The 16,145-nt window shown below is 42.7% G+C and overlaps 1 protein-coding gene across 8 annotated transcripts in view; it reads left to right on the top strand.

The window, feature by feature from the left end:
* Positions 1-232: 232 nt before the first annotated feature.
* Positions 233-16,145, top strand: part of C19H3orf20 (chromosome 19 C3orf20 homolog) — a 77,720-nt gene continuing 61,807 nt past the window's right edge. For 6 of the 8 annotated variants that reach the window (XM_072785007.1, XM_072785010.1, XM_072785011.1 and 3 more), the window contains exons 1-4: positions 233-547; positions 9,592-9,648; positions 10,027-10,547; positions 11,283-11,420. In XM_072785007.1, coding sequence (XP_072641108.1) covers positions 10,088-10,547; positions 11,283-11,420 — 598 coding nt within the window. In that variant the 5' untranslated portion in view covers positions 233-547; positions 9,592-9,648; positions 10,027-10,087. Of the gene's footprint in view, positions 548-9,591; positions 9,649-10,008; positions 10,548-11,282; positions 11,421-16,145 lie in introns of all 8 variants that reach the window. The other 2 variants (XM_072785008.1, XM_072785012.1) reach the window with 2 other exon arrangements.

The raw sequence follows: 16,145 nt of genomic DNA on the forward strand, positions 1-16,145 counted from the left end.
AAGCATTCAAGATGTTCTTATACCAGTGTTTAACCTTGGAGGCAAGCAGTGGTGAACTCTCCTGTCAGAAAACATGACCACACCTTACTCATATCTTTGTAGAGCTAAGGGAAATGTTTTGGATCAGAAATGGCTTTGAATTGTTTGCTTTCATTGTAATCTTTCCTCTAGGCCTTTGTTTTGATACAGTTCCTTCAAATTGGCTAAATAAATCATTTTGTTTGCTTGCAAAATTCCCGAAGGAGAAACTTTAAATCCATATACATGAGATTCCTGCTATGTTTAGCCATACATTTACCAAAGATTTGTGGGATCATTTATTTCCTCCTAAAGCCTCAGTGCAGCCTGCAAGATGGTTTTCAGCTAACCTTGTTGTGACATAGAGATGAGGCAGTAGAATTTGGAATTTGGAACAGGGGTGGGTACTGGTCTTTACAGTTAGTACAACACAGAGTAGCCACGCCATATGTGTTTAGTCTCTTTTTCAGCCAGTGAATTGAACTAAGTTATATGTCAAGCAGTTCCTGTAAAAAACTATATGGCTAAGGTAAGTGATGATAATCGGAAAGAATTTGTTGACCTGCTGAAAACTGAGAGAAAATGAATCAACCCCTTGGGCCTCTCACCCAGCCCTTGTGAGCTGCCTCGGTGAGGCATTTTGTTAGCGTAGGATCTAGACATCGAGCTTAATGTTTGGGAGTGGGGGGAGAATGATGTGATAGGTGTAGATTATTGCCTGGAAAAACTGGAAAATTAATGAAGCAAGGTGTTTTAGTGAAAACCTGTCACTCTGGCCCAGTATTGATCTGTTACCGTGTTTCTTAAATCCTGGGCTGCATTTATATACACATACATGGTAAATGCGTGTTTGTTCAGTCAGAAATATTACTTCTTTTTCACTCTCAATTTAAATAGCTTCTTTCTCCACCATGTTTCTTTTTTTCTTTTTTCTTTAAATTCATTTTGCCAACATATAACACCCAGTGCTCATCTCATCATGTGCCCTCCTTAATGCCCATCACCCAGTTCACCACATTTCTAACTGCCACATTCTTCCTAACTCTGAAAGCTCAACTGGTGGCAGTTTTGCCTGGTGGTAACAGATATTTTCACTGGGGTACATTTTCTATTTCTGTTTCTCATGGTTATCAGCAATTACCATGAACTTGAACATTAGTTTTAGAGACTTGATCCCTCAGTGACCCTTTCCCTGCTGCACACCTCTCCACACATGTTGTTCAAGGTTGTTTATGAAAAATAGAAACACAAAAATAGGCACTGGTCACAGCCCAGTTCTCCCAGGTCCCAAGAATGTCCAAGAAAAGTACTTGTCCAAGACAAGTCTTTGCTGTCTTTGCAGCGGACCCAGGATTTACTGTCTTTCTTCCAAAAACTATTTTTTTTATTGAGGTTTAATTTACATAGATTAGTTTCATTTGTAAAATCTAACGATTTGATGTTTGTATATATTACAAAGTGATCACCACAGTAAGTCTAGTTACTATCACCATACATAGAGAATTTTTTTTCTTGTGATGAGAGCTTTTACGATCTACTCTCTTAGCAACTTTCAGATATGCAATACACAGTATTAACTGTAGTCACCATGCTGTACATGACACCCCCATGGCTTGTTTATTTTATTACTGGAATCTTGCAGTTTTGCCTCACTTTCCTATTTTGTTCACCCCCATCCTCTCCCTCTGGCAACCACCAATCTGTTCTCTGTTTCTGTGGGCTTGGCTTTTTAGTTTTTTGGGTTTTTGAGATTCCACTTATAAGAGATCATATGGTATTTGTCTTTGACTTATTTCACTTAGCATAATGCCCTCAGGGTCCATTCCTGTTGAAAATGGCAAGATTTCCTTTTTGTGGCTCTGTAATATTCCATTATATATAAAAATCACATTTTTCAATCCATTCACTCATCGATTGATAAACATTTAGGTTGCTTCCATATCTTGGCTATTGTAAATAATGCTGAAATGAACATGGTGTATATATCTCTTCCAGATAGTGGCTTTATTTTCTTTGCATAAATACCCAGAAGTGGAGTTCCTGGATTATATAGTAATTCTGTTTTTAATTTTTTGAGGCACCTCCAAATTAGTTTCCATAGTGGCTGCACACCAACGGTGTGTGACGGTTCCAATTTCTCCACATTCTCTCCAACACTTGTTATTTCTTATCTTTTTGGTGGTCATTCTAACAGGTGTGAGATGATGTCCCATTGTGGTTTCAATTTCCCTGATAATTAGGGATGTTGAGCATTTTCTCATAATTTGCAAGATCCATCTTTACCTTAGAAAAGGCTCTATATCTCTACTTCCAGTTAGGATTTGCACAAGATTTAAGGGATGTGTGATCAGTGTAAACATACCATTTTTTAAAATAACATCTTTAAAACTGAGTTGCTCAGAAATTTTTAATTGCCTAATAGTTCATCAAATCTACATCATTTAACCCTCAGTTGTTGGTTGGCTGCAGTATTTCACTATTAGGAAAGAAGAAGCTATAAGCATCTTTTTTTGGACTCAACCAGCATAGATCTGTATCCAAGTACCTCTCTCCCCCTTTTAAACTGTCCCTCTGGGCATTACTTTCAGAAGTGAGATCACTGGGTCAAAGGGATGATCGTTTTTTTATGTTTCTTGGTGGGCCTTGCTGGGAAACCATAAGGGCCACCTTAATAAGGGCCCTTGATGCCTTGATAAATCTCCCATGTAGAGGATGCAGGTGATTTGCAAGTGAATTCTGCTCCAGGATGAGGAGTGAGTGACCCTGAGGCTCCAGTCTCCTGTGTAAACCTTCCTTGGTGGTAGGCAGTTAAGTTTAATTTTAAGCAATGCCTCCCCCCTTCCTCTCAGATGATTGCTCTATCTAGCTCACCTTCTTTCTTCCTCTCATCTGCGTAGAGAATTCAAGCATCTGTCCAGAACATGCTTTATATACTGAGCAACAGAAAGGGCAGTGTCTGCTAAATTTCCTAGTCTCATCTCCACTTCTTTGGTGTGCTGAGTGAGGGCTCACCTTCATGCTTGTCCTAGCCTACAGCTGGGCTTGCTCACAGACTGCAGGCACGCAGTGACATCTGCTCTGCTGTCTTTATCAAAGCATTTCTGATTAAAACCGTAGAGAGCCAGAAACTAGAGATAATAGCAAAGAAAGCCAGGACCAGATGACCTGAAAGAGCTAAGTTTAATTTTGTTTTTGAGTGTGCTGTTATGTACTTTTTTTTTTTTTTAAGATTTTATTTATTCATGAGACAGGCAGAGGCACAGACAGAGGGAGAAGCAAAATCTGTGCGGGGAGCCCGACGCGGGACTTGATACCGAGTCTCCAGGATTAGGCCCCCGCTGAAGGTGGTGCTAAACCACTGAGCCACTCGGACTGCCCTGTTATGTACTTAAAAAAAAAAAAAAAAGTTTGTTTGTTTGTTTGTTTGTTTGTTTTGTTTGAGAGAAGTGCACAAGCAGGGCGGGGAGGGGCAGGGATAGAGGGAGAGGAAGAAGCAGACTCCCTGCTGAGGGGGCTCTGTCTTGGGATCCTGGGATCCTGAGCAGAGCCAAAAGACAGCCCGTTACCCGACTAAACCACCCAGAAGCCACCAGCTGTACGCACTTCTAAAAAACATTCTTGGGTCAGTGCCAGTAATGGGAAGGAAGGATGCCATTTTCTTTTCTTCTAAACCTATGCCCAAGGGCCCCTGGGTGGCTCAGCAGTTGAGTGTCTGCCTTTGGCTCAGGGCGTGATCCCGTGGTCCTGGGATCGAGTCCCACATCGGGCTCCCTGCTTCTCCCTCTGCCTGTGTCTCTGCCTTTCTCTCTGTGTCTCTCATGAATAAATAAAATCTTTAAAAATAAAAAAAAAAACCTGTGCCAAATTTTACCCCTCAGCTTCCTTCTGATTATGTGCACTTGCTTTTCCTATATCCTGTTCAGAATTTTCCCACTTTTCACTCCTGTTCCACTTGTGCTCCACTGCACCCCTGGCAGTTTGTTGTGTTTGTGCTTTTTAAGTACTCTTCTGGGTGCATCAAGGCTGGAAGTCCCTCCTCACTGTAGGCAGAACTCAGAGTGCTGTAGGTGCGGCTCCTCCCCTTGGTGAATCCCTAGGGCACCTGGCTGCTCACACCGCCCGCTGCCCACGGCACTGGCAGCCTCTGGGAGGAGCACTCTAGAATACAGATGTCGCCTCTGCTTGCACTCCTTCCATGCTTTCCCATCACCTGCAGGATGAGGTCCAGGCTCATTGCTTCACAACTGACCCCTACTGCCCCTCCCGTGCTTGGCCCCTCCGCAACCCACACTAACCCAAATCATGCTCTGCTTCTCATTCTCCAAAATTGCCAGGCAGTTTAGAGCCTCCACCCTGAGCAGGTGTTCTGCCCACCACCTGGAAGGCTCTTCCTCTCCTTGTTTGCTAGTCAATTTGTTTCTGGGCATTTTCTGTCATTTCCATTTCACAACCTTCTTTGACCACTCCAGATAATTTCCTTTTTCTATTTAGCATCCACCGAGCACTTGATGTGCTAGGCATTGCGCCAACCCTGTACATGCATCACCTCACTTAATCCTCACTGTCCTGGGAGATGGAGACTAGGGCCCCTGAGATTCTCACACAGATCAAATGCCAGGCTCGGAGTCAGGTTGCCTGAGCTCTTAGCTGCCCAGCCACGCTGCCTTCTCTGGGCTTCTGTTCTCCCTTGCAGAAAGCACTCTGACGTGTCATTGTAGCTTTGAGTGTTTCTCCCCTTGTATCTGTCCTCTGGGACAGAACAACCAGGCAGCAAATCGAATGAAGGCGGCACCGGGCCTGTTGTCATCTTCTATATGCTTTATAAACTTCTCATGCAATCTTTTCCATTCTTTATGGGAGGTGTTTCTTGAAACTTTGCTTATGGCCATCTGCATGGGTCTGTGAGGCTATTCATGTGACTTTGATGCCACTAGTATTTTTCAGTTTCTGGTATTTCGCAGCACTGTATTTAGTAATATTGACACTATAAAAGGGAGAGAAAACCTGGCCCCTGCTGTCCAGTTGCAGAGATTTACCACATGGCACACAACTAGTGATTTGAGACCATACATTTGAATATTTGATCATACAACACTTGCGAATTCTTTGGCATGATATACAAGGCCCTTTGCGATCTGATTTAAGGCCACTTTTCCAACTCCATCGGCTACTTTCCCACAGACCCCAGTCATACTGATGTGTTTTGCAGTTCTCTAAGCCCACCATGCTTTAAATGCCTCTTCTCCCTTGCACATCCTTTTCCTTTTGCCTAGAATGGCAACTTCTGCTCATCTTAAAAAAAAAAAAAGATTTATTTATTCATGAGAGACACACAGAGAAAGGCAGAGACATAGAGGGAGAAGCAGGCTCCATGCAGGGAGTCCTATGCGGGACCCGATCTCAGGACTCTAGGATCACACCCTGAGCTGAAGGCAGACACTCAACCACTGAGCCACCCAGGTGGCCCAGTTCTGCTCATCTTTTATAACCATCTTCAGTTCTACTTCCATTAGACCTTTTTCTTTGGGTTTTCACAGCCCTTGTACATTTTTCTCTAGTGTGACCCTTATCATATTTGTCTATAAGTTAATTTTATAAGTCTGATCTGCCTGTTAAGCTTTTTTTAAATTATTAAAATATTTATTTATTCATGAGAGACACAGAGAGAGAGAGGCAGAGACAGGCAGAGGGAGAGGCTCCACAGGCAGGCTCCATTCAGGGAGCCTGACGTGGGACTCGATCCCGGGTCCCCAGGATCACACCCCAGGCTGCAGGTGGTACTAAACCACTGCACCACCGGGGCTGCCCTGCTTGTTAAGCTTTGAGCTGTTTGAGGGCAAGGCCCATGTCTCAGTGATGGAAAACCAATGACAGAATAAAAATGGATACATAGAACGAAGGGTGGGATGGTGTTTCAGCATGGCTGGTGGTCAGTCAGGAATCACACTTGACTGCTAAGGACAGAGATCTAAATAAAGGGGTTCATTCTCTTCTGTAAAATAAGTTTGGAAGTAGGTGGCCAAGTGCTAGTGTGGGGGTACTACTGTATCATCAGGAGCCCAGGCTCTGTCACTCTGCTCAGCCACTTTTAGTGCATAGCTTCCTTCCCCAAGGTCATTTCATGGCTCTAAATGGCTACTGGAGCTGCAGCCAAATCTATTCCAAATGAAAGGAAAGAGAGTAGCTTGAGAGGAAAGAATGAGCGTTCTGTCCATGAAGGTAGCCTCCTTTAAAAATCATGTCTCAGGTCCCTACCAAGCAACTCTACTTTCATCTCATAGGTAGGATTTAGGCACAGGGGCACCTCTAGCTGAATTTTGAAGAGATAAATATATGGCAATAAATACAGTTTGGGGCACCTGGGTGGTGCAGTGTTAAGTGTTTGACTCTTGATTTTGGCTCAGGTTATGATGGGATCATGGGATCAGGCCCTGTGTCCTGCTCTGTGCCCAGTATGGAGTCAGCTTGAGTTTTCTCTCTCCCTCTCCCTCTGTCCCATCCCCTCCCAAGTAAATAAATAAATTAATTAAAAATATTTTTAAAATACAGGTAAATATAAATTATAAATATAACAAATATTTATGTTGATTATTGTAATATTTATATATAATTAAATGTAAATGTAAATATAAATATATGACAGTGTTTAATTTTAAATGACATTTCTTTAAAAAAAAACAGCTTTTAGATCCAAACAGACTTTTCTCCAAAGAAGTCATAAATTTGTCAATAAACACACAAAAGGATGCTCACCATCATTAGTCATTAGAGAAATGCAAATCAAAATCACAGTGAGATATCATTTCACACCCTCTAGAACGGCTCTAGAATCAAAAAGACATACAAGTGCTCACAAGGACATGGGAGAATTAGAACTCTCCTATATTGCTGGTGGGACTATAAAATGGTACAGCCACTTTGGAAACCAGTCTGACAGTCCCTTGAAATGTTAAACACTGAGTCATCATATGACCCAGCAATTCCACTCCTAGATGTACGCTCAGGAGGATCTTGGTGAGGTCATCTGTACACACAAAAACCTGTACATGAATGTTCATAGTACTACTATTCATAATGCCCCCAAAGTGGAAGCAACGAAAATGTCAACCAAATAATGAATGGATCAATAAGTTGTGGTATATCCACATAATGGGTTATTATTCTACCATAAAAATGAATGACCTAACTGATACATGCTCAACATGGATGAACCTTGGAGACATGCTGAGTGAAAGAAGCCAGTCACAAAAGACAACATGGTGTGTGATTTCATTTATGTGGAATGCCCAGAACAGGCAAATCTATAGAGAAACTAGATTAGTGGTTGCCTAGGAGGAAGGGGGGCTGGGGAGTGACTGCTAATGGATTTCTTTTGGAGGTGATGAAAATGGTCTAAAATTAGATAGTGGTATCGGTTGCACAGCTTTGCATATACTAAAAACCATTGTACACTTTAAAAGGCGCAAACTGTATAATATGTGAATTATATCTCAATAAAACTGCTTTAAAAGGTCTTTATCTGTTTGTAAGACATCTCTTCAAAATTAACCTCAAAAGAAATGAACTGGTAGGGGTGGGATGAGGGGAATTTCCTCAGACCAGTTAAGATTTCAAGGACTGTATTTGTCTTCTCTTCATTTGAGTCCTTGGCTAAAAAAAAAAAAAAAAAAAAAAAAAAAAAAAAAAAAAAAAATTCCTGCCCTTCTTGGTCAGGGTCAGATCCTTCTGGCTGGTTGCCCAGATGACTGAGATTCTGAGTGGTTTCTTTGTCTTGCAGACTTATCATCTTAAATATGAAGTATTTTTCTGAGTCTCCAAAGCTGAGAAATAGGGATGCCAGGGGGCAGGCAAATAGACTTGGGAAGCCACTTATCTGCAAACCAGGATGTCAAAAGGGTTTGCTCTGTGCAACTCTTGTTCCTTAGAGGTTTTATTGCTGATAGATGGGCAGGAGCAGCTTAAGGGCTGTGAGGAAATCATACTGTGTTTGGAAAGCTTCTGTGCCAGGAGTCAACACATAGGCAACTCCCACCTGACCTGGAGCTCTGTCTCCCTAAGCCTCTGATTCCTCATCAGTGACACGGGAGAGATAATAATCTCACCCCAGGGTGATCACAGCAGATCGTGCCTGTTAACTTGCTCTGTAAATGCTGGTGGTGCACCCCAGGGGTGAACTTGGGGTGGCTCCAAAGGATACAGTTTTGAGAGGTGAAAGAATGAGGATTGTCTGGCAGGAGAAGACCACCATGGACATTGTGGGGAGTGATTGTCAGGATGGAAGGTAGAATTGACGGTTGGAAGGCTGTGGTAATAAGAATTGTCAGGCCGGGCCAGCAGTCCTTCCTCTGGTCTAAGGGCCGACGTTACTAGGCCCTCTAGCATACTACTAGTGTGCTTTTGGGGCCATTTAAGGCACACAACAGGGCAACTGGCCTACACTGCATGGAAATGCCAGCAAAGGTGATGGGGGTGGACCCCACCCTCTTCTACCCTACGCTTCCCTTGGTCAGCCTTTCCTACGTGTTCTGGATTCTTTTTTTTTTTTTTAAGTTATTTATTTATTTGAGATAGAGAACATGCACACATGCATAAGCAAGGGAGGAGCAGACAAGCAGACTCTGTACTGAGAGTGGAGCCTGACACAGGGCTCAATCCCAGAATCAAGATATCATGACCTGAGTTGAGACCAAGAGTTGGATGCTTAACTGACTGAGCCACCCAGGCACCCCTGTGTTCTGGATTCTTGAGCATCTTTTGCAGAGGCTCATGTTCTTACACAGCCCAGCAGAAATGAAAAGAAATAAATCATCATTTTTGTGTAATTCAAGATCAAGAAGTGACTTTACATTATTGCCAATGTATTTTAGATTGATATATTACTGAAGAATGTCCTTCTGGGGTTCATTTTGATCAGATAAATGAAACTTTCAGATCTGATTACAAAACTCTACAAGTCTATTTGCAGATTTTCCCGGCCATTTTTGTGTTTACCAAATTGTTCTTCACACTCCCTCACTTCAACCAGTGGTCTATTTTTGATATGTATTAAGAAGACAAGAATAAAACACAGTTTAGAAGTATGTCAGGTTAAAAACCACCACAGTACCTAATGGTGTTCAGCTGACCCAGACACGAGTATGCTGATCTGCTAACCCATATATGTCTACTTGATGAGGACTCAGAGCCCTCAAGAAGTTCTATTAAAGTGGGAAATTTTTTTTTAAATGGGGAAAAATATTTATTACAGTTCACTGATTTTAAGGTAGGCATTTTTTTCCATTTTAACATCTCTTAAATTGTGATATGTCTTACGGTCAATGGCATCTTACATTGATTTTTTTCTTTCTTGTAAGATGGTATATCTTATAACCAATTACATCAAAACTTGATTTGATGAAATGTGGCAAATATTAATCATTGAATTGAGAAAATTTATTCTCCTCATTCTTTTCTGTCTGCCCTTGGATGTTCATGTTGAATAATTGTATGCCCATCCTTGCATTGCCACCTGGAACTTCCACATCACCTTCCTCCAGAGAGCCAATAAAATGTTTTTTGTTTTTGTTTTTGCAGGTTTTTATTAATAGACCACAAGCAGATCTTCCACCCTCAGGTCTCTAACTATAAAAGGTACAGTGGAACCTTTCTCCTTTCCTATCCTTTCCACTCCTCCAGCACCTAGGGTTCCTCCAAGAGGTCTCAAATTGTATAACTGTCCCTGAAACCATTTCTGGAATCCAGTCATTCCAAAGGCCCTTCCCAAACTCACCCACTAATGTGGGCTTATCTGATCCTGTCTTGGGGAATAAAAGGGAAGAGGAGGGACATCTCTTTGCCCTACTGTATGAGGAGCCATCAGTTATTTCCTTATCCTTCCTGGATAGGACCCGCTGGTTCAATGACCTGTAAAGGCCATTTCAGCACTTCCATATTGTCTGTCTCCAAGGCTTCACCTTAGGTAAGAACTGTCACTCTCATTCACCTCTCAAGGGCTTTGACTTTCTATAGCTGCAGGTCCATCTGGTCCGAGATGGACAGTATTACCTAGCAGTATGCATACTGTAGCAACATGAATGACATCAAGAGCAACCGAGAACTGTACCAGCAATACACAGCCTCGGCCCCCAGGCTCCTGGCCCGCATCTCCAAACTGCTCATCAGTTGCCGGAACGCAGGCATTTCTGTACCTAAGGGCATCAGGAACATCTTTGAGTTCACTTGGGAGGAGCTTATTGCCGACCCCATGGTGCCTACCCCATCTGACATCATGGGTCTGGAGATCAGCATTGGAGCTCCCCCCGCAGTGCTTATGGAATCAGCCCCCATGCAGGTCCCTGTCCAGAAGAAGCCAGCACCACCAGCAATACCACCGCCACAGTTGCTGCCCACCGGGCCAGCCAAGTTCACCACCCATGGCTATCTGGTGCACTCTGGCCAGGAGACCCTGCACAAATTCCAGCGGCAGTCCATTCACTTGCTGACAGAGCTGCTCGCCCTGAAGATGAAGGCCATGGTGGAGTCCGTGTCTGGTAAGCCTGGCTCGCCAGATTCTTCTCCATTTTTTCTGAGCCTGGAAGGATCTGCCCAGACTGATGTGTGTGTCCACCACAGCCACCCCAGACAGGTATATAAGGATATGCTGGGGATAGGTGGCAGCCACGGGTCTGCTATAGGAATCAAACCCCTTCCTATAGCCCTCTCAAGAGTCATCCTCTCACCCCTTCTGTTCTCCATGTTTTCCTCCCATTTCCCCGATGTTGCTGAGTCCAGACTGGAAGAGGTAGGCTTTGGAGAACAGTGTGAGGCCAGAGGTACTGAAGGGTGGAGTTTGTGGAAATGATGCAGAGGTGGAGAGAGGCAGCACCCATGAAGAGGGAGGTAAATTGAGAGGGCCGATTAGTGGTTAGGAAGACCATCCATGGTAAGGGTGTAACCCCAAGATCAAGGAGGAGAGATAGATGCTTACCAGTACTTGAGCCTTCTAGATGCTTCTAGAGCCTTCTAGATGTTATTTTAGATGCTAATGGCATCAGTACCCTGGCCTATGGGTAGGAAGAGAGAAGGGGGGGGGGCAGAGAGCAAAATGCCACCTGACAAGTCTTCAGAGTTTGAGACCCTTCCATGAGGAAGACCCTCATACTTGCTTACCCTAGGAGTGGGTCTTCCCTCTACCCTAATTTCCTGGGGTATTTACAGAGATCCTTTTCTGGAAGCATTAGCCCTGCACCAGGAAAAAAATGAGTTACTTCAATGATTCTTTTTAGGTGCCAATCCCCTGGACATCACAAGGCGTTTTGTGGAGGCCAGCCAGCTCCTCCACCTCAATGCCAAGGAGATGGCTTTTGACTACCTGATTGGCACAATTGGGAGAAGTGGTCAGAGTGTTGGACAGTTTGGGAAAGGTGGGTACCCAAGCTTCAGCCCTTAGGTGGAAGTTCAAATAGTGTCAATAAGAATGCAAGATAGAGAGTCAAATCCCCATTTTAAACATTTGACATCCCTAAGAGTTGAGGTGGGTTCTCAAACAGAAAGATCCTGGAGCAACAGAGATCCTCAAATGCTGCAGGTAAGTATATAAGGTGGTGCAGTTACCCTGCAGAGCAGTTTGATGGTATCTGCAAGACGGGAGATGTTCTAGCATCTTACAACCCAGCAATTTCTCTTCTAGGTCATTCCCTACAGCTGTGCCTTTCAAACTATCTGTGGTGAAGGACCAGTGTATAAAATTGCCAATCTTTTCAAAAATATGATGTCACAGGAATGTCAAATTTCCACAGAGTTTTCTAAATGTTTACTCTTAATTTCCATGCTCATCTGATCATGGCCTGGTGTGGGTTCACAGCAGGCCCCTGGCCACACTTGAGAGGCACATGTGGCACACAGGTACAAGTTGTCCCAGAATGTTTATTGTAGCACTGTTTAGAACGGCAAAGGGAAATAAAATTGGAAGCAACCTAAATGTCCTTCAACAGGAGAAATATGATTTATAGTCTGTTTAGACAATGGAACATAGTGAGAAGTAAAAATCAAGCACTTGTACAGTATAGGGACTATAGATTACACCATTGTAACAACTTTATATGGTGACTACACTTATTGTGATGAGCATTTTTTAAAATATATTTTTTAAAGATTTTATTTATTTATTTATTCATTAGAGCCACAAAGAGAGGCAGAGACATAGGCAGAGGAGAAGCAAGCTCCCTGCGGGAAGCCTGATATGAGACTAGGTCCTAGGACGCCAGGATCACCACCTGAGCCAAAGGCAGAGGCTCAACCGCTGAGCCACCCAGGTGCCCCAACATATTTTTTTAAGTAATATTCACACCGAACGTGGGGCTCGAACTCATGACCTCAAGCTCAAGAGTCATGCACTCCACCAAGTCAGCAGGCAAAACACCCCTGTGATGAGCATTTTGTAATGTACACAAACGTGGGCTCACTATATTGCACTTCTGAAACTAATATTGAATCTCAACTGTACTTCAATTAAAAAGGAAAAAAATACAAAATGAAACAAGCACTAAAACACACATATCAATATAGATAAATCTCAAAAAATAGTGTTAAGCAAATAAAAGCAAATTCTAGAAGGATACATTTGGTATAATACTACTTAAATAAAATTCTAAAAAACACAAGTAATATATTGCTTATGAGTACATTATGCAGAGTGCAAGTAAAAAAGCATGAAGGGAAATGCCAGATGCAAAGTTGGAGACGTGAGCTCTGGAGAGGGGTGGGGGGAGGGGGTCTGGAAGACAATGGTGATTCAGTTGTATCTAATGTATCTCTTGAGTGTGATAGATATAAGTACAGTTGACCCTTGCACAACATGTGCTGACCGCCCAAGCAGTTGAAGATCCACATGTAACTTCCGACTCTGCCAAAACTTAACTACTAATAGCCTCCTGTTGACCAGAAGCCTTACGGATAACATCAACAGTTGGTTAACACGTACTTTGTACGTATATGTGCTATACTGTGTTCTTACATTAACATAAGCTAGAGAAAAGAGGATGTTATTAAGAAAATCCCAAGAGAAAATACATTTACAGTACTTACTGTATTTATCAGAAAAAATTCACGTATAAGTGGACCCACATAGTTCAAATCCATGTTGTTCAAAGGTCACCTGTGTTCGTTTTGAATGGCTAAAACTCATCCTCACTGGTAGGCGGTTTTGTGGGGAAATGTAAAAAATTTTATCTCCTAACCACTCACCCTCATTTGTAAAATCCATTCCCACTAGCATCTCTCCATGTCCACTGGATGTTTGTCAGGCTTCCCTTGATGGTCAGAGGTTAAACATCTGATAATATACATGTTCAGTACAAATAAATTACACAATAAAATTGCCATCCTTGGGGGAAAAATGTGGAATTTCATGAAGCCAGTAGAAATAATGTTGAAAAGCTCCTCAGTTCCCACGCAGAGCCTCTGATGATGGCTCAGTGGAGCAAAACTAGTCAGCTACTGGAGACAGGAAAATTGTCTGGAGCAGTGACTTTATGGAGAAAGGATGGTTTGGGTATCAAAGGGTTAAAAAGCAAAGCAGCTAAAGCCCTTGGATGCTTTTGCAAAGGCAATATGAAGGAACTCCTGTTTTATCGCTCTTGTACAACCATTCAGGAAAAAAGAAAATCACCCCACCTCACAAAAATGACCGTCATTTTTATTGCTTTTAAGAATTAGTGTGTGTGATGGGACCCCTGGGTGGCTCAGCGGTTGAGCGTCTGCCTTTATCTCAGAGCATGATCTTGCGGGACAGGATCAAGTCTCGCATCCGGCTCCCTGCATGGAGCCTGCTTCTCCCTCTGCCTGTGTCTCTGCACCTCTCTCTCTGTGTCTCTCATGAATAAATAAATAAAATCTTAAAAAAAAAAAAAGAATTAGTGCATGTTTACAATACCAACAAATTTTTGTTGAATACAAGGTAAAAGAAAGTTATTTTGATAACTTTTTTTGAGAGTGTATGTGAGTGGGGAGAGGGGCAAAAGGAGTGGAGGAGAGAAAATCCCAAATTGATCCATGCTCAGAGCAGAGCCCAACGTGGGCTTTATGTCATGATCCTGAGATCATGACCTGAGTCCAAATCAAGAGTCGGACACTTAACCAACTGAGCCACCGTGGTGCCCCTATTTGGATAACTTTTGTTTTCTCATTCCTTTTTTGAGCCTCAATCTTAGTATGCTTTTTTCTTTTTCCTTTTATTACACTTTATTAGTTTTTAAATTTTTTCTGCTATTTTTAACCTATTCTGCTGTGATTGAGTGCTCTATTAGTTTCAGGTGTACAATATGGTGATTCAGCAATTCTGTACATTACTCAGTGCTCATCATGATAAGTGTATAGTGCACAAGTGTTCCTTTTTCTCTACATCCTCGCCAACACCTGTTGTTTCCTGTGTTGTTGATTTTAGCCATTCTAAATGGTGTTAGGTGGTATCTCATCATGATTTTGATTTGCATTTCCCTGATGATAAGTGATGTTGAGCATCTTTTCATGTATCTGTTGGCCATCTAGGTGTCTTTGGAGAAATGTCTGTTCATGTCTTCTGCTCATTTTTTAATTGGTTTGTTTTTTGAGCATTGAATTTGTTTTTCTTCTCTCATATCAAGTTCCAGTGGGTTTCCCCTCCCCCCCACCCTCCCCCCCACTATTTACCATGAACTACTGGAGGTCTTTGTTTTATGGGAATTTCCTCTGTGCCCATTCTGTTTAGGGTCAGCTATGCCCTATTAACACAGGCTCTCTAACTCTGCTGTAACTATTTACACAGATGGTTACCAGCATACTTGGATTCCTGCACTTTGTGTTCTGCCTAGAGCTTAGAGATCCATTTCATTTGGAGGGGCGCACTGCCTGATGGTCTGTTGCAGGAATAGGAACGTCCCACCTGGCCCAACTGCTCACCCTCACACCTTCCCATGGTGCTCTCCTACCTGAATATAGTGTCCCCTCACCTATAAGAGGAAATGGTTGTCACCATTAGCATTTCACTTCATAAGGTGTTTGAGTATTCTTGCAGGATCACAGGCTTTCACCTGTGATACAGTAACTTGCTGTGTGCCTTGTGGGTTGTGGTCAATCTAAGTGGAGGAGAATTTGCAGAGAGCTAAGCTGAACTCTGGAGAGGCTTTGATGATTTCTGCATCCTGCTGCATCAGCAGAGTATGCCAGCACACTCCCTAGGGAAGCTCTCACTTGTTGGCATGTCTGTTCCAGTCGCTCTCTTTAAACCAGCCTAGAGGGACGCTGGGGTGGCTCAGCGGCTGAGCATCTGCCTTCAGCCCAGGGTGTGATCCTGGGGTCCTGGGATGTAGTCCCACATCGGGCTCCCCGCAGGGAACCAGCTTCTCCCTCTGCCTATGTCTCTGCCTCTCTGTGTGTGTGTCTCTCATGAATGAATAAATAAAATCTTAAAAAAATAATAAAATAAACCAGCCTAGTGTGGGGTGGTGGTGGTGGTGGGTACCTAACCAACAAAGTGCAAATGAAGGAGTGATCCATTTCTTTTGGAAAGGTATTTGATCCTAGAAGGACTTGAATTAGCTCTCACAGGGCATTAAAAAGAAGATTCAAACCCTGTTGACTTATTTTGCATGACTTTTGCTTTTTTTTACAGCTCTTGCTAAATACTGTTTTCTAGATGGATTTTGTCTACACCAGGATAGTTGACCAGTTTCATCCCATCTTTACCAGTATTGGTTGTTGTTAGTTCATTTCTGCTAAGTTAGAAAGTACTGAAAGTTGTTCTGATCTCAACTTTTGGGTCACTAGCAAAGGGTATTGTTCGTGTGTGTGCATTATCCAGTATCCAGTTTTTGGTTATAGTCTTTGCCTATTTAAGAGGTGAAGTTTGCCATTTTCTTTATGAATTTGGTTGACCTGTGATAAACATTCACAGTGCCTGACATTTCCTAACAATTTCATGCTTAACCAGTGAAATGACCATGTTTGGGGGGAAGAATGAGCAAATGATTTGATGTGGTTTATGTAAGTATGATCAAGATTTTCCATTCATGATGGGGGTGCTAATTTTTTAAAGTAGTCTCCACACCCAGCATGGAGCCTAATGCAGGGCTTGAACTCATGACCCTGAGGTCAAGACCTGAGCTGAAGTC

The sequence above is a fragment of the Canis lupus genome, chromosome 19 (genome assembly GCF_048164855.1).
Source record: "Canis lupus baileyi chromosome 19, mCanLup2.hap1, whole genome shotgun sequence".
Taxonomy (NCBI): domain Eukaryota; kingdom Metazoa; phylum Chordata; class Mammalia; order Carnivora; family Canidae; genus Canis; species Canis lupus.